The 25114-nt window shown below is 43.1% G+C and overlaps 2 protein-coding genes across 2 annotated transcripts in view; one reads left to right on the top strand and one right to left on the bottom strand.

Moving 5' to 3' along the window:
• The window catches only part of GYS2 (glycogen synthase 2), a 61288-nt gene extending 47958 nt beyond the window's left edge, over window positions 1–13330 (bottom strand). The window contains exons 1-2 of the mRNA XM_020801074.3: window positions 13001–13330; window positions 267–448 (exon numbers count right to left, since the gene is read on the bottom strand). Coding sequence (XP_020656733.2) covers window positions 267–448; window positions 13001–13121 — 303 coding nt within the window. The 5' untranslated portion in view covers window positions 13122–13330. The remainder of the gene's footprint in view (window positions 1–266; window positions 449–13000) is intronic.
• Window positions 13331–20640: 7310 nt separating this feature from the next.
• Window positions 20641–24198, top strand: LOC144583170 (uncharacterized). Its single transcript, XM_078376454.1, has 3 exons — window positions 20641–20882; window positions 22588–22702; window positions 23518–24198. Exons 2-3 carry the CDS (start codon window positions 22591–22593, stop codon window positions 23865–23867), a joined length of 462 nt encoding a protein of 153 aa, XP_078232580.1. The 5' UTR covers window positions 20641–20882; window positions 22588–22590; the 3' UTR covers window positions 23868–24198.
• The last annotated feature ends 916 nt before the right edge of the window (window positions 24199–25114 follow it).

Raw genomic sequence — 25114 nt, 5'->3', positions numbered from 1 at the left:
CACACTAAGACGACTTGCAGATAAATTACTCTTATAACATATAATTGGATGAACAGGTTCCTTCCTCAAAAATAACCTGTAAGGAATTGACTTTGCAGGGCTAACACCTGTGCAGAACGGTAGGGGGGAGGCAGTTCAGTCTTGCCTAGAGTAACTTTGACCGAGACTCTAGTGTGTCCGGGAGAGGACAAGAGCATTAAGTGAATCAGTTAATCTCCTACAGGCAGCTTAGTTGCTTCAGGAAACAAAAGGAAGATCTCATTTACCTGACATCCATCGCCCCTCATGGTATCCATGGCCTTTTTCACCGCCGGGCTCGGAGGCTCACAGACTTCCACCTGAGTCTTCATGTTGTGCTCAAAATAAGGGCCGATGAGGAAGTAGTTTTCTCCCCATTCATCAAATGTAATTTTGGCTTTGGTCTGGATCACAGTGTAGATACCACCAACTGGGAAAGAATAAATATAACAAGTAAGTTCCAAACCAATGAGCCACTACCCTTTCACCTCATCCAAAAGGCAGGCTGCAGTTACAACATTTCAGATTCAAACTAGCTTGACCAACATTTCCTTTCCTGCAGGACTTGAATGATCACACATTAAATATCAGCATTTTGAAAGGAAATACCGTGTTTTTCCATGTATAAGAAGCCCTACCCACTTTTCTAACCCAAAAGTAAGAAATCTAAGTGGGACTTAGCAAGTGTAGGGGGAAAGGGATCAAAGTGCTGCAGGATCGCTTTGATCCCTGCCTTCCCTTCCACTTGTTTTTGTTCTCTCCTCAGCTTACTTCCGTGTATAAGACGACCTGGAAAAATACGGTATTTCAGAGATTCCACCCCCAACTCTAGCTAAGGATGTTTTTATCCAATTAGTCATACGGTGTGATCTAATAGCAAAAAGGTGCACGTCCCATCTCCCTTAAAACAACCCTTTAGGAGATTCACTTTAGCCCGACTCCCAAAATTTGTAGCCCTACTGCTAGACTTAAAAGGGCCAGTTTGGGCACGGATCAGATTCAGGTTGGAGAGCTATTCCCTATATACTCTGTGATTGCTGAAAAATGGCTTGCACCAGACCGCGCTGCATGTGGTCCAAAATGTGAGCTATATGCCCGTGAAATCACATCCACGAGTGAGAAAAGTTACTTTTCTGGACTGTAACTCACCAAATCCACTGGCCAGTCTTGGCAAGGGATTCTGAGAGCTGTACTCCGAAACAGTGCTCTCCTCTGACTCTGATTATTCAGTAATTTTATCAACATGAGAAAGTTCTTTGTCTTCTCTACAAAGGACTCTTGCATAACGTTCAGGATTTTGTTACTCTGCTCTAAAAGAGCACCCACAGGATACGGATCCTCACATTCAAACCAAAGTCAAAAGTGAAGCCACCGTTTGCTGTTTATGGGGCACAAGTCAAAGCTATTCCTCCATCCTGAAGGTGACACTCAAAAAAACCTCTCCACCAGGGCATGGGGAGATGATGCATTATGACACTATCCAAGGACATTACGGGGATTTTAAAATGGTAACTGTGTGGGAATGTCGGAGGTCTGTGCCATCATGCTTGAAATCCATCACATCCTCATCTCATGTAAAAGTCAGTAAGTGGCTATAAGCCATGCTTCTGCAAACCAGGATATGGCGGTTTGAGAGCTTGATCCCTCTGACAATAACAGTCACTATTGTGTTGTGTTCTACTTTTTTTAAAAATGGTTTAAACCAAGGAGCCTCTATGACGTGAACAAAAGAATGGATTATTTTGTCAGGAAGCAGGGAACCGATCATCGTTAAGCGATTTTTCCCTATTAGAACATCATTTTGCGATCACAAAAGCATTGGAACGCATTAAATGGATTTCAGTGCATTCAGATCATTTAACAAGGTAATAGTTAAGCGAGGCACCACTGTACTTGGACCTTTTTCACCAGACTTGGCATATAAACGCACACCATGCTATTAATTCTAAAACGCCTCCCGTAAATTTCCAAAACTTCAAATATCTGGATTAAAGCAATATGCTAGAGAGACACCAGTTTGTAAAACAAGACCAGCTGAAGCACATGGCAGTTCCTTCTTTGCCCGGCTCTATGCATTCCACGTGCAAAGATGACCAAGCTGTTTTACGCTTGCTGAGCTCAGATGTTGCACGTGGATTATCATGGCAAGCAGGCACATGGCTGCCTAAGAAGCTAGAAGCTGGTCTGCTCGGTGCGGCCAATATGGAAAATGCCAGCAAGGGGGGAAAAATACAGAGCAAATGGAACTTTTTTTCCCTGGTTCCCTGCACACTAGCCATCAGAATGATGATAACGAAAATCTCATTTGGTCTACCGAAAGCTGTGGCAGAGCTACAACGTGGACAGTTCGACGGGGGCTTTGGCTTGACCCTTGAATTTAGGGGGTGCAAAAATCTGCTGCTGGAAGATTTCAAACCTACCCACAGGTTTTTGCTGCTCAAAGGAAGATGAAGCGGCCCGCTCACCACTGACAATATGTCGTTGTGAGCTATCCCTGTGGAAATGCTAAATATTTGCGGGTAACTTGGTTTTGAATGCTGAATTAGACCCACGTTAAGCTTTACACAAGATTTAATAATAATTATGTACTGTCAGGTCGAATCTGACTTTTAGCAACAGTTTTCATGTTTTTCCAGATAGAGAGTAACTCAGAAGTGGTTTACCCTTTCCTTCTTCTGGGGGCAGCTTGCCCAAGACCACATAGGCTGACTCTACTCACAAACAGTGCAAGGGGGAATCAAATCCCGTACCTCTGGCTCCACAGCCAGAGATCTAAGACACTGAGCTATCCAGCCAGCATACAAAAGACTTAAGCTCAGCAGACATGAACATTTCTAGGACATGTCTGGTGACAGGGATCAACATATCATTTTTGCATTTTCCTGGGGGACATTTTTGCATTTTCCTGGGGGACATTCAGAAGGCTTTTAATTGAAATAATATCAGCTGTGGGTCCTGATGGCAGTTTTTAGAGTACAGTGGTACCTCGCTAGACGATTACCTCACAAAACAATTTATTCGCAAGACAATGAGTTTTTGCGATCGCTATAGCGCCTTGCAAAACGGTTTTCCCGATGGGTGATTTTCGCTGGACGTTTCGGTCCGTGCTTCGCAAGACGGGGGTTTTTTTCGGGACCATTTTTCACAAGACTACGATTTTGTCAGCTAGGTCCGCGACTCTCAAAACGGTTTTTTAGGGACCGATTTTCGCAGGACAGCAAATTTGACAGCTGGTCCGCGCTTCACGAAACAGTTTTCGCTATGGGTGATTTTCGCAAGATGATGACTATTTTCCCCATTGGAACGCATTAAATGGATTTCAGTGCATTCCAATGGGGGACCGCATTTCGCAAGACGTTTTCGCAAAACAGCAATTTTCGCAGAACGAATTAACATTGTCTTGCGAGGCACCACTGTATAAGAGCCTCGTGGCGCAGTGGTTAAAACGCTGTACTGCAGCTAAAACTGTGCTCACGACCTGGGATTCAAATCCCAGGTAGCCGGCTCAAGGTTGACTCAGCCTTCCATCCTTCCGAGGTCGGTAAAATGAGTACCCAGCTTGCTGGGGGAGGGGGCAATGTGTAGCCTGTATAATTAAAATTGTAAACCGCCCGGAGAGTGCTTGTAGCGCTATGGGTCGGTATATAAGTCCAATAAATAAATAAATAAATATTTTAATTGCATTTTAACTGTTCTGTCTTTTTATTGTATTTTAAATATTGTAAGTCCCTTGGGTAGTGTGAGCAGCATATAAGTTAGTTAGTTAGTTAGTTAGTTAGTTAGTTAGTTAGTTAGTTAAATAAATAAATAAATTCTGCCCCCTGCTCTATTGATAACATTGCCCTCTATCCATGGCTTAAAAGGATCAGCCTGTGGTGGAAGAAGCGGCTTCCTATCTAGAAGTTTTTTCTTTACATTACAGACTTTACAGGAAGGAGTTTCTGGAACTAAATGAGTTCATTTCAAGGTCCATTCGACTTAAGGAGCCACCACGGTCTGCTGGACTCTGCGTAAGCAATTAGCAAATGTAAACTTGCCAGCATTGGCTTCCAGGACCTCACCTTGAGCTTTCAGAAATAGACAGTGACCCAGTAATCTTGCTCCAAGCATTGCAGTGCAGTTCCACTCAGGCTGCTATGTGTCAAGTCTTGGTGGCATAGGGATTTTCAAATGGCTCAAAGGCTAATTAGCTTCTGTCTAGGAATCTCGTAACTTCTGCCTCTCTCTTGGTGATAACTTAGGCTTGGGAGCAAGGGGGGGGGGACCCATGGAATTGAGATACTTTATCATAATAGGTAAAACAACACCCCCTTACTACTTATTCATGTACTCTCCTGTCTCCCACCACAACCGCCCAGATGTTCCTCTAGCATCCATAATGTACAACACTGGGAGTAAATATAGCCTTGCATTCCCAGTGTTTGGCATGGTGGGCTGTAGGGCAGTGATCCCCAACCTTGGGCCTCCATGTGTTCTTGGACTTCAACTCCCAAAAATCCTGGCCAGCAGAGGTAGTGGTGAAGGCTTCTGGGAGTTGTAGTCCAAGAACATCTGGAGGCTCAAGGTTGGGGACCACTGCTGTAGGGAATAAGAGAACTGATACAAACACTGAATTGCTTCACTAGGACCTATTAATTCGGTACAAAACGAATCTGGAAAATCCAGGGCAATATCACAGACGGATACAATGAAAAATAAATAACACCTCTGGGTTGAGCCCGTTTTGGGTTCCAATTTAACCCTAATCTTGAAATCAGTACACACCCACATCAAATGCTGCATCAAAACATATGAAAGGTCTCTTGTTCTGAAGAGACACAACATATAAAAACGTGTGTAAAGAAACAAAAACTGACAGAAAGATTCGAGCTACAGTAGCTGGGTGAAAAAAGTGTGAATGAAGTGCCATAGCTATGACTGGACAAATGCATGTCCGTTATTTATCCATGATTTAATTATTATTAAATATTAATTATCTGAAGTTAATAAATATTAAATATTCATATTATTAATAAATATTAATTATGGAAATATTATGTATTTATTATTTATTCATTTCTATTATTATTAATCTATTTTTTTATTATTATATTTCTCTATTATTTAAGTGCATCTGTAAAGTGGAGGCTGAGGGCCTGATTTCTAGGACAGGGAGAATCTGGACTTTCAAGGGTCCTGATTCAGTCCTCTGGGGTTTCCTACAAGCCCATAACCTTTTCCTCATAACACCATTGCTAGAGGGATTCGCATATTTTGTGTATTTCCTCCCTTTATTCTCCAAGCTGAAATTCTCCTATGGCCTAGTTATTTACAGTAGAAGCTTCAAGCTAAAATACAGGTATGCTGGTATTTTTCGGTCCCATCCTTTTGCCCTTCTTCAAGCCCTCCATATCCCCAAATACCTTCTCTGAAACCAAATCCAGCCCTCAGGCTGTTCCCCCACCCTTCAGAGCGCAGGGTGGAAGGGAATTTGGCTATCTATCCCCTTCTCACAAGATACCCTTAAGTTGGTTTTCTGGCTGGGTCCAAAGACAAGATGGCCGCCAACCTCGTTCCAAACAAGGAAGGCCACCACGTTGGCCACTGAAATGCAATTGAATGCTGATGAGAAAACGTCCTCCACTGCACTGAAGGGAGGGGAGGCTAGTTATTAGTTTGAACAGGCCACATGGCACAGCACGCCGCTTAACTTTTCAAGAGATGACTGTCTGGGAAATGCCCCACTGGCCAGCATCTGCAACCTGAGGCACAATCATCTCAGCCTAATATCATGGCCACCCCTGCTAGTCTAAGCCAATTTAACATCTTGCCCTCTCTGATTATGGTCACCTCTTCTGCAGCTAAGCTCTGACAATGGAAAAGAAAAGAGCTGAGTGAGGAACTGCTTGAATAACGTGAGTGGGGAATAGGGACCGGTTTGCCTTCCCCCCTCCAGTACACACATACTGTTGCATGCAAAGACACAGACCTCTGCACCCACACCCTTCAACACAGGAAGAGAGGGGCAGATCTGATGAACAAATAAAATGGAAATGCTTGCGCTGTCAGATCTACCTTCGCCCTAAAGCAGAACAGAAAGAGCCCAGCAAAAATCTGTGCAATAATTAACCCACGCAAGAGGAAGAGTCAGGGAAATCAAACAGAACACCAAGGGGATGCAAAAAGAAAAATACAAAATTGTAATCATTTATGAAAATGGGACAAAGAGGAAGCCAGCTAAATATCCAAAGGGAGAAAGCTCTAGGCATGAGGTCCACAGTGGTGAAGACAAAGGGACACAAAACAACACAATTTTTAATTTGTTATGGACCATCCAACTGTTTCTGAAATATGACAGTCTTCATAGGGTGGGTTTTTTTAGGTATCTGAATTTTTCAACGAAAGGTTTCCTATGGCCACTCCACTCCTTGTGTGTTTTCATGGCTGAGCGTGGATTTGAATCCGGGTTTTTTGAGCCCTGGTCTGCCACTCTATCCACTCACACCATACTGGCTGAAGTTTTAATAAAAGTAGAGGAAAGGGGGAGAGGTGGGGGTGGACAAAATCCAATAAAGGAGAATGAAAACCACGGGAGAAAATAAAGATTTGAAGAAGAAATTAAAACGGAACGCAAACTCCTCAAGGGAGAACAGTATTTATAGCCACATACTACAAGTTAAGTTGGAAAGTTTAGTGGGGTTCTGAGGATACTCCCAGAATCCCTCAGCCAAAATGTTCTGTGGCCATATTGGCTGTGTGGTTCTGGCACTTGCAAACCACCTTCTCGTTCTAAGCTCTGGGTTAAGTGTGCAACAATGGCTACTTCTTTTGCACAACCACCTGTAGGCTGTTTCCTTGCACCACCAGCTCCGACTTTATCCCAGTCATGACAATACATACCGTATTATCACAGAAGTGAGAAAACACTCTCACATTTCATAAATATTTTAGTACAGTATATCTATTCATGTGACAACACTGAAGAAATGGCACTTGGCTACAATGTATAGCAGTGAGTACACAGCTTGTATAACAGTGTAAATGTGCTGTCCCCTCAAACTAACACAACACAACGCACAGCCATTAATGTCTAAACCGCTGGCAACAAAAGTGAGTACTGTACACCCGTAAGTGACAATGTCCAAATTGGGCCCAAGTTGCTGGTTTCCCTCCCTGGTGTCATGAGACCCGTTAGTGTCACAAGTTTCAGGTGTGGAGGGGGAACAGGTGTTACTGCTATTGAGCATCTATGGGGCATCCTGAAACAGAAGGCGGAGGTGTGCAAGGTCTATAACATCCACCAGCTCTGTGATATCATCATGGAGGAGTGGAAGAGGACTCCAGTGGCCACCTGTGAAGCTCTGGTGAACTCTATGCCCAAGAGGGTTAAGGCTGGAAAATAATGTTGGCCACACAAAATATAGACACTTTGTGCCAAATTTGGACATTGTCATTGAGGGGTGTACTCACTTTTGTTGCCAGTGGTTTAGACATTAATGGCTGTGTGTTGCGTTATTTTGAGGAGACAGCACATTGTTATACAAGCCGTATACTCACTGCTTTACATTGTAGCCAAGTGTCATTTCTTCAGTGTTGTCACATGAAAAGATAGACTAAAATATTTATGAAATGTGAGGGGGTGTACTCGCTTCTGTGATATACTGTAAAAATGATGACGTTTCCTGAGTATGCCTTTATGTCCAACAGGCACTGAAACACTGGCAAAGTCCTATTTAAATGAAAATTGCAGGAAAGGGTGTAAGAGAATAAGGAGTGCCAGCAGAAGAGGCATAAGATAACTTCCAGGTCCTGCGGTTTAACACATCGCTCATCCACAAACACTTCCTTAGGTGTTGTGGAAACACAAATTCTTTACATAAATCAATCCAAATTCTGCAACCCAGCAAACAGAACACAGCCATGGTATCACCGGTAGGGATGAACAGAAAGAGCCACCGAATTCCATTCTGCTAAGTTTTGACAGACTCCCCCAATTCCAGTTGTCTTCTCCTGAATGCATAACAGGCAAATCAAGCTGTTCATTATGCTTTGCCATCCATTTCTTTCTCAGTATACACTGGCTGTTCTCACGTCTGGAATCTCTATGTTTGCTTTGTCCCTTTGCATCTTATAAACGCATTTAAAACACGTAACAGCCCACTGGGGAGTTGTTTTTGTGCAAGATTGTACTAAATGGGTCTCCAATTCAGTTCCTCTACTACTGCAATGTGATCCATCTTCTCCAATCAGTCAGGACCCCATGCACCTCCCTCTACGGCTTACTTCTTCCCACATACCTCGCTCTGAAGGGTCATTCTGGGGCAAACACTACAGTGACCCTACTGATACTGTAGTGTCTAAATAGAGGAAACATTCAGACAGAAGCGTTTAGGACACGGTGGGTCCTAAAGAACTGCATCTTGTCTGTTTCTCGCCATATTCCTGTGGAAGATTATGGGCTGGTATAGGTCCCTAGAACCTGCCAATGTTCCCTGTCTGGAGAACACACCTGTCCACTTCCTTATCATAGTATTTCCTGCAGCTGGAGAGAGGCTACTGACCTTATCTGAGAAGAGAGCGATTAAAAATTCTTACTAAATTTCTCAGTCTTTAGATATCAAAAGAGTGGCAGATGAGGACTTATTAACATCTAAATGGTTTCTGGCCTCCAGCACAAGGATCAGATAAGATACTTTGGGGATTGCTGTTTCCACAAAGTGCACAAAAACTCTTTTTTTTTCACTTTGTGAAGCTGAACACAGAGAGAGAGAGAGAGAGCAAACACAGACAGACTGGCTGGTTGATCAAAATGACACAAATACCCCACTTGATGCTTCTCTTTTTTTAAAAAAAAAAAAGATTATGCAACAAGAGAGCAATTGCCATGCTTAGTGCAAAAAAAAATCTTGGAATTGGTGGAAAAATAATTATTGTGCAAAAAAAACCCCAAACACACACACCACCCCTTACTAGAACTGACCAAAAGAATTGCGAGTGAAAAATGGGTGCTGTTTTACATTCACAAACAGCAAGGAGTTACATTTCCTACCATCTTGAGGGGTGGCAGGGTTTTTATGATTTGCCGTCCAAAGAATTCTGCCGCCTGAGGCAAATGCCTCAATGCAGCTTCCTGGGAGTGGGCCGTAAGAGCTCACTATACAAAGCTCTGATTTTAGATTATGACAAAGCCCTCTGTCATAACTGGTGATGCACCTACTACCGTCAGTTCTCCTGGCCCATACTCCTTCGAGGCCAATATTTTCAACAACTGTGGTTTCTGAGGCCAACCTAATATTTATCCTTTTGGGGTTGAGATTCAAGTACTTACAAAAGGACTCTCTCAGCTAATCTCCTCTTATCTTTAGCTACACACGATGCAAGAGAGGGAACGTAAATCATTGACTCATTGGTAATTCATTTACACTGCTAGAATATTAGGGGTTTTTTTCCACCAACTCCGTTTGCGATGTTTTGCGGAACAAAAAACAGTTCCCTTAAAAATGTGTGCAGCTACCCTATCACATTATTTCCTAAGACTGGCTATTCCTTTATGGATGTTGGATTTTTACCCCCAGGGAAGGAAGGCAGGCTTGTGGTATTTTCTGCCTCGGGTGTCTTAACAACCTGTTGGCTTTGCCTTGAGTCCTACACACTTTGACTTTTTTTCTGCATGTCTTGGGGCATCTCTGAGAAAAACAGCCACCCCTCCACCCAATTCTGGGTGAGAAACCATATCCCGCCGGCCTTTTATGGCAGGAAAGGAAGGCCAAACAGGCGTGCCAGCTTTTGCTCTTCCCTATCAGCGTCTTCAAACTCAACTTTGCAAAGCAAACAAACATCTATAAGCCAGGAATTGGTGTGCTTTTGTAGAGTTAAGACTCCAAGGGTACAAGAGCCCACTTTAGTCAATGTGATCCTGTTTAGACTACAACTCGCATAATCCCCAACCAACATGGGCCCTGGAGATTGGGGATGATGGAAGTTGCCATCCAAAGTGTAAATCTTCCCAGGCTCTGCTTCAGGTGCAATGAAGGAGGCTGCCCCATTGTTAATATTGAAGAAAATTCAATGGGCACTCAAGTTAACTTTAGCAAAGGGTTTCCCAACCTTGGGTCCCCAGAATTTCTTTGACTAAAACTCCAAGAAGCCTTTGGCACTAGCTATGCTGGCCAGGATTTCTGGGAGTTGTAGTCCAAGAACATCTGGTGACTCAAAGTTGGGAACCACTGCTTTATGAGTTAGAATGAGCGATGGCACGGCCTTGTATTTCTGTCTAGGTAGCAAAACATTTTTGGCTGGTCCTGTCTCTTCTTATTAGCAGTGATATAACATTTCATGAGAAAAGTACTTTATTATAAGAAGTGGCTGAAACAGATATGTTGGGCTGATAGTGGTTTGGCCTTGTTTACTTTATACACAGAGCCCTTTTAAATCTACAAAATGTGCAAGCAAATCTGATTTAAGTGTTTTCTAAAAGTTCAATTTTACTCTTATCTAGAGCCAAAACAAATATTCTTTGCATATCAAAATTTCCAGCTTGCATTACTCAGCAAGCGACTACATGGTCAAATATGGCAGGTTTTACACTGCTTATTAAACAGGTGAATTCAACAAAAAATTTTTTACTGACTACATAACACAAAAGCTGATTCAAATTGATCCAGACCTTTAGGTTCCCAAAGCAACTTTTAGCTCTTCTGCTGGAAGGCATCTACTTTTTCAAGCCACAATGATTCAGTCTTTTCCCTATATAATTAGTTGTGATACATTCTTATAAAGATGGGGTACGTATCTGTAGGTGCTGTTATGGCAATGTAGACAGTTCGAGATGAGAAGTACATCACCTTATCACCTTGGTTCATTGTTAATATTATTTTCCCTATTTACGCCCCCAGCAGATTGGCAAAGGTGGGACCAGAGGAAGCAAGGATCAGCAGAGGCAGTACCAGAGGAACGAAGGAAAGAAGGAAGGCTGGAATGCAAATTGCATCACATCCAGTATACACAGTGAACTCCAGAAGCAATCCACCGCCCCGTGTATACAATTGCCCTGACTACAATTTCAAATGTAACAAAGATGGTGAATCAAACTTCAACATAGGCACATCTTCAGTAACTGAATGCAGTTTTCTAATCCAAACATATATACACATTTTGAAATAAAATTTAAATCAAGATATTAAATGTTGGCATCTCTTAAATGTTTCTGAAAAGCATCACCTGAAATCTCAACATGCTCTCTATGGTCACATATTAAATGCCACTGCATGTGAGCTAACAAATGGAACTTGCCTAATACCATTTAAAGCCTTTTCTCAAACATTATCAGATTTTGAAAGAAAATATAGCAAAGTATTGAATACAGGCGTCAAATATTCAATGAGATATAGCAACAGTTAAAATATTGGGGAATAAACCACATTAAGATTTGGGAACAAATCTGTCTCAGGTCTAATTATAAGCATCCGAGAAGAATCAAGGGTTAAAATAATTTGGAGCAGGTATTTCTGTCGTTCAGAAGGAAATGAAATAAGGAGGACAACTTTCTTAAACATAGCATCCATTGAGACATTTTTTTTAAAAATCACCTTTGTTTTTAGACATAGTGTCATAAATTGAATTTGTATGCAGGTGGCAGCTGATGTTGAGTTCTATTCTTGTTATGCCACAGTCATGAAAACTTTACCTGGATGAAAGTGTGGATGTCCATACTTGGAGAAAGTACTAGTGGCCGGGCAAGTTGGAGACACCATCAAGCCACCTATCTTGGTTTGTTCAGAAGGCCTGCCTGACACGCAGGTCTACATCCTGAGCAAACCTTCTTGTGTACTCAGAACGACACTCTGCAGATTCCCACAGCAACGGGCAAAAAATATTCCAGTTCTGGTGCTGGAAGGGATTAACAGACCCAAAGCAAGAGATTTCCTAAAGTGTAGGCACAAGGAACGTAAAGGTAATGGAAGTCTTGTCAGCTATAATTAGGATAAATCTACAATGAAAGCCCTTACTGGGCATATCTTTTTGTTTTGTATACAGATCTTAACACAATCAAAGCTCGTCACCTTCCAAAACTGAAATTGAAGGAAGCAAGGGACTGGGTGCTAAAAGCCATTATTCTTCAGAATCCCCTTTCTGCACCTTAGACCCAGTTACGGGCATTACGTTTTGGAAAGGAAAGCTAAAGGACCTAATTTGGAACCTGCAGCATTAAAAGTGGCACGCCAAATTTCGAGAAAGGGGAATTCCAAAGGCCAAAAAAAGAGGTTTGTACATCAAAAATGTGCCAGTTCAAACCAACCCAGGTTATGAGTTCTCAACCATCGGTTTTGATGCCTCTTCCGACGTGTGCCCAGAAGTTTCCACCCAACTGTACTCTCTGAGCATGTGTGAAGTGTAGTTTTTTCCCAAGCGCTTGAAAAATCTAACAAACTCTTGCAGGCAGATTGGCACCTCCCAGCACATGTTGCTTTTACAAACTAAAGATCCTACCTGTTACACTTTTGGGGAAAAAAAGAGATATATTTGTGCAATAAATTATGACAAAAGTGTAGGCTCCCTTCAACCTCAGATAATGTCTCCCTTTAGCAAAGAAGTCAAATAAATAAATAAATAAATAAATAAATAAATAAATAAATAAATAAATAAATAAATAAATAAATGTACCTGCATTTCTTCTAGAGAGTTGCCTTCAAATGCACACTTCCCCCCCCTCCAAGGTGTCTTCTATTTCTGAAATAAGTGACTGCTTTTAAACTACAGTATCTTTGGCTTGCGCCTCCCCCCCCACCGTCTTCATTCATAAAAATTGTAATCTCTTTCCCCCCCCCTCCCCAGCCAAACAGCCAAGAATTTTTTAAAACATGCCATGGTTTCCAAGCAAAGCATCTCGGTACAAACCAAAGTTTATCTTGTCTCTTCTAGGTCATTAAAAACAAAATATAAACAAACAAACAATATGTGTAAGTAAATAATAAAAAAATAAATTAAAAGCAGAGGTACAAACCTTTATTGGTGACCTCCCAGGCCACTTCGAACAGCAGCAGATCCTCCACGGGGAGATCTTCATCATCCCACTGGGGGAGCCCATTGAGGGAGGTGATGGAAAGGGATCGCACCAGCGGCATGAGGGATCCTCGCGTCTCTGGCGCTTTTTATTTTTTGGGCTGAAGTTTAGCTTATTTTCACGGCTGCTCTCGCTTTTTTTGCAGTCGAGAAGGGCTGGCGGGGGGTGTGGGGAAGAGAGAGAACGTCCCGGAGAAGAGTCTGTCCGTTTGCAAAGAAAATAAAAATAAAGAGCCAGAGGATGATGATTTCACAAGGAAGCCCACCCGCGTCTCCCTCTTCGGCCGGCTGGACCAGCGAATGGGGGGGGGGCAGTTTGCCTCGGACACCCGCCTGCCCGCCTGGAGCGCCCGCCTGCAAATGGGCTCAGCCGAAATCCCACCGGCTTGGCTGGAAGAGGCGGCTGGGCTGGCGGAGGGAGGGAGAGGGGAGGGGAGGGAGGGAGGCGTGGGGTAGGGTGGGATTGGGGGGGCAAGCAATCCCGGGCAAACCCAGGCCTCTAGGGTCCGTCCGAAGTTGCCCCCGGCGTTGCAGCTCTTGAAAGCTCCAAGCTCTACACACACACACACACAGACAACCCCTCAGCAATCAGGGAAACGGCTCTGGGTTGCCTTGAACCCACCCACCCTGGGGGGGGGACCGGTGGGGGGAGAGAAGGGAGGATCCTGACCTAATCCCACTGGGTCGAAATCCCCGGCCTCTCTCTTCCCCACCCCACCCCACCCCCGTCCCCTCCAGCTAGGCGCAGGGAGTTGCCAACACTGGATTTCCACAGGGGGATATTTGCAGTTTGCAACTGTAAAACCAAAATGCTGTAAAGATAATGAGCAAGGCCCAGGGCAAATCAAAACCAAGCAGAAGGCTGTGACACACACACACACACACACACACACACACAGAGAGAGAGAGAGAGAGAGAGAGAGAGAGAGAGCTTTTAGATCATGGACACTAAACAAATGAGCAAAACACACACACACACACACACACCTTTTAGATTATGGACATTGAACAGAAGAGCAAACACACACACACACACACACACACATAAACACACCTACCTTTTAGATCATGGACGCTAAACAGAAGAGCAAACACACACATACACACACATCTTTTAGATCATGGACACCAAACAGATGATCAAAACACACACACACACACACACACACAAACACCTTTTAGATCATGGACACTCAACAGAAGAGCAAACACACACACACACACACACCTTTTAGATCATGGATACTGAACAGATGATCAAAACACACACACACAAACACACACCCCTTTTAGATCATGGACACTCAACAGAAGAGCAAACCCAGTTTACAGAGATTGGGGGCCAGCCAAGGGCCAACAGGCATTCCTTGGTCTAAGAGGGATGGTGGAGGGCAGGAGATGCCGGTTGATTTCCCTGATAAAACTTTAAGGGCCCCCATTCTTATGCTCTCTGCAGAAGCACTCCATAATCCGTGTCCTTTCAAAGGGTTTGGTTTGATTGCTGTTTGCTTTTTTTCCCTTCCTGGACAGAGCAACAATGTATGCATGTGTTGCTGTCCAACTCCAATCCCAGGCTTACACATAAATTTGTCAAATTTCTTACTGCTGCAAGGGGCATTAGAAAAAAGGACCCTAAAAGTAGATGAGCCTCCTCTGTAGTTAAGAGCATGGTTTGCTGGACACTTTGGAATTGCTTTAGGGGAGATGTTTTGATGCTGTTGTTGTCCACCTCAGAACCGATTATTGCTTTGCATTCGGCCCCAATATTTTGGTATACACTTCTGTATATTTATATATTTTGATGTTTTATTTGTGGCTGGTCTTTTGACCATAATAAAGCTCTATCTATCTATCTATCTATCTATCTATCTATCTATCTATCTATCTATCTATCTATCTATCTATCTATCTATCTATCTATCTATCTATCTATCTATCTATCTATCTATCTATTCACCAGTAGCAAATGGGCTCGAATTTATGAAGATGTCTCTTACTCAAAGGAAAACATGTACAAGGTTTATTTTAAAATTGCATCTGGCCGTACATGTACGAGGACCATTGACTGAGCACAGAAAAAAAATTGATCCAGGCCAGTGAGGGATAAAACTAACATGAAGATTAAAGTGAATGTGATTACTGACAGATGGAAAGAATTGGTTCTCTTAAATTGTCTGGGTTGAGGAAATCTAAATGGAAAGGGGTCCCCCTAGTGGACTATAAATTAAAAAAAGATTATGATTGACAATAAAATAAATAAAATAATATACTTGTTTTGTTAAAAGCATGAATGGGCACTCTCTAAAGGTTCAGGTGCTACACAAAGGCAGTCCCTGAATCTTGGGGATCCAAAGCCATTGCTGTAATCTCCATTCATATTTTTTTTCTTACAACCTATCAAGCCCTAAATGGCTTGGGTCCAAGTTATCTCAAGGACCGCATCTTCCTTTATGAGCCTGCCTGGGTATTAAGATAATCAGGGGAGGCCTTTCTCTCAGTCCCGCCACCTTCACAGGTGTGTCCAGTGGGGACACGGGAGAGGGCCTTCTCTGTGGCTACTCTGAGCCTTTGGAACTCCCTCCCACTGGAGGCCAGCTTGGCCCCATCTTTCCGGTCCTTTCACAAGCAGGCCAAGACCTTTCTCTTAGGCAAGTGTTCCTCCAGTAACTGGCTGTTTGCTTAGGGAGCTTTTTCAAATTGGATTGTTGCGCCTCCCTGCTTTCAATGTGGTTTTGCTGTTGCCTTTGTTTACTGTTTTTTAGTGCTGAATTTGCTTGAGCCTTTTTTAGTAGTTGTATACCTGTTGTTTTTAGCTTTAAATGTTGTCTTTTAATGATGTGAGCAGCCTCAGGTCCTTCTTAAGGAGAAAAGCAGGGCAAAAACATTTGAAATAAAAATAATACATATAAATTAAAATAAAATTGAAAAGAAGCCCTCCAGTGGCTAGATTTAAAAACAAATTTTAAAAGGTGTGTGAGCTCTCCAAAAGGGGTGCTAGAGGTACCCCAGGACATGGCAGAATTGCCCTCCCATGCTCCCGAGATGATACAGATGAGCTTTTCAAACTTTTTCTTCAAATAAAACTACCAGTTTTAATTTGGGGCACTTGGAGGTGCTGAGGGCCTCCTTTGGGGGGCTGCTGACTACCTATGGGGTAGATATTGCCCTTCCTCCTGTTTAATAGAAGCTCTTTAAAGCCCCCCCCACACCTCTACCCATTCTCAGCAGGTCATAGGACTTACTAGCCCAGTGCAAAGGCAGTTGCATGTGTGTTGTGTTTGTTTGCCTTTCACTCTTTGTCTCCCCTGACCCTGACATCACAGTCGCTGACCCTATAGTTTCAGATTTTGGCCCTAAAATTGCTGGAAATAGTACCCTGTTGCTCTAGCAGTCCTACTAGAGGGGGAACCAGGTGAACTGTGCATCTGTGTCCATTTGTACCACTTATCATAAGGCAGGGTGTGGAGCTCTAGCATTGCAACTCATGAGCCTTCTTTGTGCATAGGTCCTGGCAGGAGTGGTGAGGGAAGAAATCTCCCTGGGGGCTGGTGATGAGCCCTCCACAAGCCATAGTAGTACATAGTGTCAGGTCAGGAAGATGTCCCCATGTGTCGTGTACTGTAGATAAGACCACAGCCAATCACGACCTAGCAGGAATGCTAGGAGCTGCTCCTACCGTTGGGTGTGTTTTGCAGTCTACTTTCATGCAAAAAATTTGTGTTTTTTTTCCCAATGGCATTGGGTTGATATTAAAGATGGGCATGAATAACAGCAGTTAACACTCAGAGGCGGCATTCCAGCTTTCCTGCCTCGTGTCCTCTGGGCGCTACTTCTGAGTTGGCGCGTTCCAAACACCTGTCATGGTGCTTAATGAACTGGGACAAGCCACCTTAGCTGCTTTTTAACCAGCTAAGATACCATCTAGAGATGGGTGATTGATGTTATCTTAGCTGGTTAAAAAGCAACACTTATATACCATCCCATAGCGCTTAAAACACTCTCTAGTAGGTTGACAATGCAGCCTACACATTGCCTCTCCAAGCAAACTGGGTATTCCATTTACTGACCTTGAAAGGATGGAAGGCTGAGCGAACCTCGAGCTGGCTATCTGGGATTGAACTCTGCTCATGAGCAGAGTTTTGACTGCAGTAATGCAGTTAAACTGCTGCGTCACACTGCTCCTCAAGGGTTAGCAAGGGTTTCCCCAGCTTCTAGGCCTATTTAACCAGCTTCCCGTCATGCTTTCTTCTACAACAAGCTGTCCCAGAAGCAGTTCCAGGCTCCCTCCTCTTGACTTTGGCCACCCCTTTGACGTCACAAGGACCCAGCCATTGATCTCAACTTTTGGCCTGGAAATCTCAAGGAATGGTATCCTGCTGATTTTCAACCCTAATGATGGAGAGCATCTCATGATCAGTCCTGAAGTCTGAGTCAACCACCAGTGTGGTTCAGTTCTGCAGGGGCATCTCAGAACTCAAACAAGGGGCAGGAGTTCGGGAGGTACACCTGTTGCAGTCATAAACCCTGTAACAAGTGTGGGGGTTTATCTGTATTCATAAATAATCATGTGCTGTCAAGTCAATTCTAAGTCATACCTTTTTCAAGGTAGTGAGTAATTAGAAGTGGTTTTCCATTCCCTTCTTCTGGAGGTGCCCTGGAACTTTGCAGCTTGCCCAAGGCTATGCAGGCTGGCTCTTCTCCCAGGAGTCGTGGGGGGGGGGAATTGAACACCCACCACAGTCAGATACCTAAACTATTGAACTGTGCTGTATTGTGGAATACAAGCAGCAAGACACAATGTTTTCATTGCCTACACGTACCAGCAGAGGTCACCATGGGCCAGTGTAAACCTAGTCCTCGATTAGTTCTTCAAACCGATATCATACATATCTGGAACTGAAAATACTTCCTTTTCTTTTTCTAGATATGGGGAGTGCGCCAACGCTTAAAGACAACATTGGACAACCAGATCTGCTTTGGTTTGGATTCCTGCACTGAGCAGGAGGTTGGACTCCATGGCCTTACCGGCCCCTTCCAACTCCATTCTTCTATGATTCTGTGAATAAGGTCTGCTGATGTTGAGGTCTTCTGGGCTGGGAAGCACCCCCATAAGTCCTCCTGACGCTTCTTGCTATTCGACAGAGCCAGCCCTACCATTAGGCATAGTGGAATGTCTGCCTCAGGCAGGACGCTTTGAGGTCATAAACCGGTTTGCTACACATTCTACTCCGCTTTCATTGCCTGTTTTGTTCCTGTGTAAATTGGCAGTGTTTATTAAACTGCAGAAGCCTGTGCTGCAGGGTCAGAAGACCAGCAGTCATAAGATTGAATCCACGCGACGAAGTGAGCTCCCGGTCGCTTTGTCCCAGCTCCTCGCCAACCTAGCAGTTCGAAAGCATGCAAATCCAAGTAGATAAATAGATACCACCTCGGTGGGAAGGTAAAACAGCGTTCCCTAGTCACACTGGCCACGTGACAATGGAAACTGTCTTCGGACAAGCGCTGGCTCTATGGCTTGAAAACGGGATGAGCACCACCCCTAGAGTCGGACACGACTGGACTAAAACGGTCAAGGGGAACCTTTACCTTTTATTAGTACTCACCTGCATTCTCATTCTGTCTCAACTTCCATCTCAGGTAACAATACCCCTGACCCTTCCGGCCTGCTAAGTCATGTCCTTCGTTTATTTTATTTTGCCTTCTGCACTTTTTTCTCCATTTTTTCCTTGTACACATTTTCCCACAAACCCAGTTTTCTTGGTATCCTGGTTCCTTAGGTACACATTGGTGTCCCATACATTTCTGAAAGGGACATATCATTTTGCATGAGTACCTTCCCTCCAAAACACTTTATAAAGTTTGGAAATGTATGGCTTTTGAAGGCAAGATCCACCCACAGCCAGAAACCAGGGATGGGGGACTGGAATCAAGGGTTGTGTTGGCCCGCTTGTTACTGAAAGAAAGTTTGTTGCACCGATTACCAGCCTGAGCCCCTGGTGTAGGATATAATCCTGCCGCCGTGCACCTTAGAATGTTCATCAGAAAACACAGTGTTTATCTCTGTGTATGTGTTTGAAAAGCAAAATGTGCTGCTTGTAATACAGTGATGCCTCGCTAGACGATGATAATCCGTTCCACTGAAATCGCTGTTTAGCAAAATCATCGTCTAGAGAAAAGCATTTCCCTATTGGAATGCATCGAAACCTGTTTAATGCTTTCCAATGAGGAAGAGTTGTCGTTGTCTAGCGAAGATTCGTCATAGGAAAGCCGCTTTGCGAACCACCGATCAGCTGTTTAAATAGCTGTCTTGCGAAGCTTAGGTCCCGAAAACACCTGTTTTGTGAGCGCGGAAGGAGCTGTCAAAATCGTCGTCTAGCGAAAATCGGTTTGCGAAGCAGGGACCAAACATTGTCCAGCGAAATTCCCCCATAGGAATCGATGTTTTGCGAATCGCTATAGCGATCGCAAAAAGTCAATGTCTAGCGAAAAAACTGTCATGTGGGGTAACTGTCTAGCAAGGCACCACTGTACATATAAATACTGTATGTTGGTGCATTTGCAACTTCACATGCTGCCTGTCATTTGTTTGCCTGGGAGGGACCTTTCTGGGCTGGGGTGACTGTCAATCCATCTCGCACTAACCAGTTGTTCCCTCCTGCCTCTGAATTCAAATAGAGTCCCACCTTTCTGCTCATTGCTTTTTCTCTCTCTTTGTCTGTTGAAAGTAGTCACGTTTGTCAGTTTGCAGTTTAATTTGTTAATCTGTAAGTAGCGAAACTTTCTGTTCTTTCTACTACTGTGTTTCCCCCAAAATAAGACAGGTTCTTATATTAATCTTTGCTCTAAAAACGCATGAGGAATTATTTTCAGGGGATGTTTTATTGTTTTCAGGTACAGCCATCTACATTTATTCAAATACAGTCGTCTCATCTTCTTCTGGTTGCTGCAGAAGAAGGTGGAGGGCGGGGTTTCAGTTCACTGGGGCTTATTTTTGGGCCAGGACTTAGATTAGGAGCATCCTGAAAAATCCTACTAGGGCTTATTTTGGGGTTAGAAAAATCCTACTAGGGCTTATTTTGGGGAAAACAGGGTATTAAAGTCTCTGAGTAGGTGACTGAGACTGTAAGTGCCAGTTAAGGAGAAAAGGGGTGGACTAATCTGGAGAACTTGAAGCTATTCTGCTCGGTGAATCCCCGTACTTCTGCTCCACCGATAGAGGAATTTAAACAAAAATTCAAAAATCTGCAACAAAATGCAAATAGATAGATTCCTAGTAGTTTCTTGGCCAGTACCAGGAAAAAGCATGCCTCTGGACATTAGCAAATCTGCTCTAGCAGTTTTCCTCTCGGCTATGGTGAAGACTGCAGCTTGTCTCAAAGGGAACAAGGAAGTTGATGGTGTTTACACTCCTGTGAGCCCTGACTGCACTGCACAACTGGACAGGAGACCTCCTGGGGCAGATCTGTTCTATGATTCGGTGTGATCTACAATAGAGTGTGGGTGCCGTTCCAGCCTTTTTGCTGCATTGTGACAGCTGCACAGCAGGCGGCACTGTCAGGATGTTTGTAACGGGTTGGTTTTACAGAAGAGAATGGCACTTGATTCTTGTTGTTAAATCGTGGTTCATGGGTGAACCTTGCAATTTGAGGCAGCCTACAAAAAGAGGCTGAGCCAAACTGATGCCACTTTGCCACAGAGAGCTGTCAATGCTTTAGGTTGCCTCGGACATCAAGAAGGGAGAGCGAGAGGCAACTCGGACATCAGTTTTGCTCAGAAGAGTAGTGACAGATACTCCTCCAAGGCAGAAACGTTTTTCTCTAAAGGTAAGCTCTTGCTTCTAAAGTCTATAGAGAACCTACCTCTTTGGGGATCCATTGTAAAAAAAACAAACTTAAAAACTGAGACTAAATTATATTTTAGTTGTAATCAATGAGTTTGCTCAAGTAGTGTCTGGAATCCGGTGGAAATCCTGGAATTTTCAGCTTGCCATCTCATCCTAGATGTGAGATGATTTGCACCTTATAAAATGCTTTCCTCCTCTAATTTTACTATGATTCCTCTTTTTTTTTCTATAGGACCTTTGGTTAAATTCTCTTCTGTCCCTTCCTTCCTCTGTTGAATTTTCTTGTTGCCTTCTTTTTATCCATTGCAGTCCATTGACTCCTATCTTTTTGTTTGTTTGCCCATTTTCTCGTTTTAATGTGATTTCATTTATTAGCCTACTCAAAGGTTGGTCGCCTTGATTTTGCTCTCCAAGACTTGAATTCGACACACATGAACAGTGACCGCATCCACTTAAGGCTGGAATAAGAGAAGCATAGAGGCTGAACTCTCCTCTCAGAATACATGTTATTCATAGTGGTGGAAAAGTGCAAAGTGTGTGTGTACATTGTTGTCTCCAACCTTGATGATGTCTCGATCGTTGCTCTCAACTTTAAGGCTTCTCTCACATAAAGAAAGAATTTTAAATTGTGTACATCCACTCTTGGGGTCAAGTACAAAGGTACAACACCCCTGCCACTCACATAACATAGATGGACTTTTCAGAATCGAGATACATGAACACATTTTTGATGGTGAGAAACGTTTGTTTGGGGGTTTATTTCTAAATTATGTAAAATAGCACATGATGGCACATACGACCTGGATATTGTTCATAGAGTTAAAGACAAGGTTCTGTCTCAGAAATAACACAACACTTTGGTGGTATATTTTGCCCTAGCCTTTCACATAAGATTACTTGATACAGGTTGGGAAAGTTAGCTTTTGGGGCAATAACTCCCAGAAAACCCCAGCCAGCATGTCCAACAGCCTCAGCAACTGAGGGTTTTAATTGAAATGTTTAGCTGTGTGTGTGTGTGTGTGTGTGTGTGTGTGTGTGTGTGTGTGTTTTTAAGCAGTTGGTTAATTCTTTGAAGGCTTTTAAGGAGTTTGATTTTAATGTATACACAAGCACTGACTAGAGTATAGTGAAGAGAGAATGAGACGAAGAGAGAATGTAGGGACTGAGAAATCATAAAGCACTTGGATTTCGGAAAGCTGGAATATTTCAGTAATGTAACAAGGATCAAAATACTCAAGTTGCTGCAGACGGTCATTTGAGGTAAAATCATTGTTCGGAGCTGCGGCAGCTAGAATCAGAACAGCTCTGATGAGGTCTAGGAGGAAAGGGAAGAGAGGAGGAGGAGGAGGAAGAAGAAGAGGAATGAGTGACCCTCGAAATACTGTTGGTCAGCAACTTCCATCCACTCTAGCCAACACAGCCAGTTATGAAATGTTGAAGTCCAGTAACATCTGAAAGGCTGCGCCTTCGCTTTCTCTGGAATAAGACTTGGTTTGCAGAGTCCCAGATTCAGGTCTTTGTCTAGCCATGAAGCTCCTTGACCTTGAATAACCTTCAACCAGTCACCCTCTGCCGTAGACACTGCTCTGAGTTTTTCAATGGAAGGTCACAATGGCAATATAGCTAGATGAAAGAGCTTTCTTACTGACCTTCTGCTTCTGTCTCCACCCCGCCTTTTTGTTTAGGACATGAGCAGGTTTTGGGTCTTCTCGTTCTTGGTGGTGATCATCAGTCCCAGTGGGACTTCTGGAAAACCTGTCCACGGGGACTTCAGATCCATTCTGCAGATTGATTTTACAGGTATGGTTTGAAATTCATCCACCTTTCTCTTGTCCACCTCTCTTTGCTTCCTTTCCCTAGGTTGCTCCTGCTTTTTTAACCCCTGATTCGTTTTTTTTTTAGGATATTTACTTTACTTTTACTTTATTTAGACTTATACCCCACCCCTCTAGACAAAGTCTACTCGGCGCAGCTTACAAAGTCTACCCAGGGCGGTGATACTGACTTCCAGCCATTTCAGTTCATTATAAGTTATGCATCTGTTGCCATTCCCTAGGAGTGCTTTTGAGTCCTCATGACTATTGAAATGTGGGGATAGTTGTTAGTGAGTTAGACAAAAGTGGAAGGATTTGGTTTCATTATCTTCCTCCTGGCATTATGATTGGGTCTCAGATCCTTGGCATCCTCATGGAATTTTTTCAGTGGGAAATACCGCTGGAGGGATGAAGACATCATCAGCATCACAGTAGGGAATCCAGTTCCCAACCTCTGTCTCCATAGCCGGATACCTAAGTCACAGGGATCCGAATCCAGTCCCCCAACACCCTTGTGACCCATAGCACCCACAACACAACTCAAATATATTTTTGTTTTTAAAAACTGGCCAGTAGAGGGTGCAAGAGGGTTTTGTCAGTTAAAAAAAAGTTGTAATGATTTTATTTTTCAGGGGTAGAATCGTGGGAGTGGGTGCAAATGTACACTTTTATGGCCCAGGGTTAGAGGCATGTGGTCCCTGGACTTCTGAATATTGCCCAGATGTTGTCGACATGTTTCATGATTCTTTGCCGTGCCTTATGTTATGTTTTTTGTTTTTTTGTTGGTGGGCTTTCTCCTAGATGCAGCAGATCTGGCCAACAATTTGGAAGCCAAGAGAAGTTCCTATCCCAATGCCCATGACCCTGAGGGTCCCAACCCAACAGATCCATCCAGCACATGCCACTTCATCCAGGAAAGCCAGACGGAGAGCCAGCTCACTTGCCGGCTCCATTTCCCCAGAAACAAATTCAATTTCAACCCTTTCGGACTCCGTTTCGGAAAACGGCAGGGGAGCATTTTGCCCGGTGAGAGAAAACAGGCTTCCCAAAGCAGCAGCAGCAGCAAAATCCTGCAGGCTCAGCTGAAACTTGAACTGGACAGGATGATGGGACAGTGTGGGAAAACATGGAGAGATGATTGCTATTTTTGAGAGCCCGTTACAAAAGAATGTACTTGGTATTTGTAAAAATGGATGAGACATTCTCGGGTTTGGGCTTTGAGTTTTGTTTTCTCAAAAAAAAAACCCCATCTTCAGGTTCTTTTCATCCCAAATATTGTAATTTTGTAAATTCTCCAGAACAGGTACTTGATTCTTCCCCTTTTGCTAGTCAGATTCAGTAAATAGAACTGTTCGTAGCATAGATGGGATCAGGTTTTATCTACCTGCCTGCCACACAGGTTTTTAAAGCAAGGAACCTCTCAGGAAAAAAAACAGAAGAGGTGGCTGTCATAATTCAGTACTAATGTAGCTGAATACACAAGAATTCAAATCCAGACTTTTAAGAGGTAAGTAGCTAAAACCTACAGATCTCTAAGAATTGGCAACAAGGTAGACTGGCTTCTATTATGACAGAAACTTAAAGTGACAAGATTGGTTCATTTGTTATCTAAAATGTCCCAGTTTCAAACTTTTTAAAGCCATCCTCAAACCATGACCCAAAAGTACCGTAGTTTTGAGACATCATGCCTCATATCTATGTTTGGAGTGATAGCTAGAAATCCTTCCAATTTCAGGCTTTAAAAAAATATATGATTTGTTTTTTTGAGGTACCAAATTTCAGCTTCATCATGAGCACAAAAGAACCTTTTCATGGTATTTTATTTATTTATTTATTTATTTATTTATTTATTTATTTATTTATTTATTTATTTATTTATTTATTTATTTATTTATTGGACTTATATACCGCCCCATAGCGCTACAAGCACTCTCCGGGCGGTTTACAATTTTAATTATACAGGCTACACATTGCCCCCCCCCCCAGCAAGCTGGGTACTCATTTTACCGACCTCGGAAGGATAGAAGGCTGAGTCAACCTTGAGCCGGCTACCTGGGATTTGAACCCCAGGTCGTGAGCACAGTTTTAGCTGCAGTACAGCGTTTTAACCACTGTGTCACGAGGCGAAGTCATTCTCTCCCCTCTTGCACTCTCACAAACAAGATCTACAAATGATATTTAAAATACCACGATTCTATCTTCTGTCTGATACATTAGTGAGAATAGAGCTGAACATGTATAGTGAGAATGCAGTTCAATAAATTTCACATGTCTGTTTTGAGCAAATTAAGTTTTATTTATTTATTTATTATTTTACTGTATTTTATTTATATCCTGCCTATCTGGTCGGTTAAGACCACTCTAGGCGGCTAACAACATATTATATGTGTTTCCTTCC

This window comes from Pogona vitticeps, chromosome 5 (assembly GCF_051106095.1).
Source record: "Pogona vitticeps strain Pit_001003342236 chromosome 5, PviZW2.1, whole genome shotgun sequence".
Taxonomy (NCBI): domain Eukaryota; kingdom Metazoa; phylum Chordata; class Lepidosauria; order Squamata; family Agamidae; genus Pogona; species Pogona vitticeps.
The sequence above is the reverse complement of the archived record's forward strand: the minus strand, read 5'-3'. Positions and strand labels throughout refer to the sequence as shown.

What these genes read in the sequence shown, in the direction of transcription:
- LOC144583170 (XM_078376454.1), top strand. Translation starts at nt 22,591, where the DNA reads ATGAGCAGGTTTTGGGTCTTCTCGTTCTTGGTGGTGATCATCAGTCCC. An exon ending in TCTGCAGATTGATTTTACAG is followed by an intron (nt 22,703 to 23,517) that starts GTATGGTTTGAA and finishes GCTTTCTCCTAG; the next exon opens with ATGCAGCAGATCTGGCCAAC.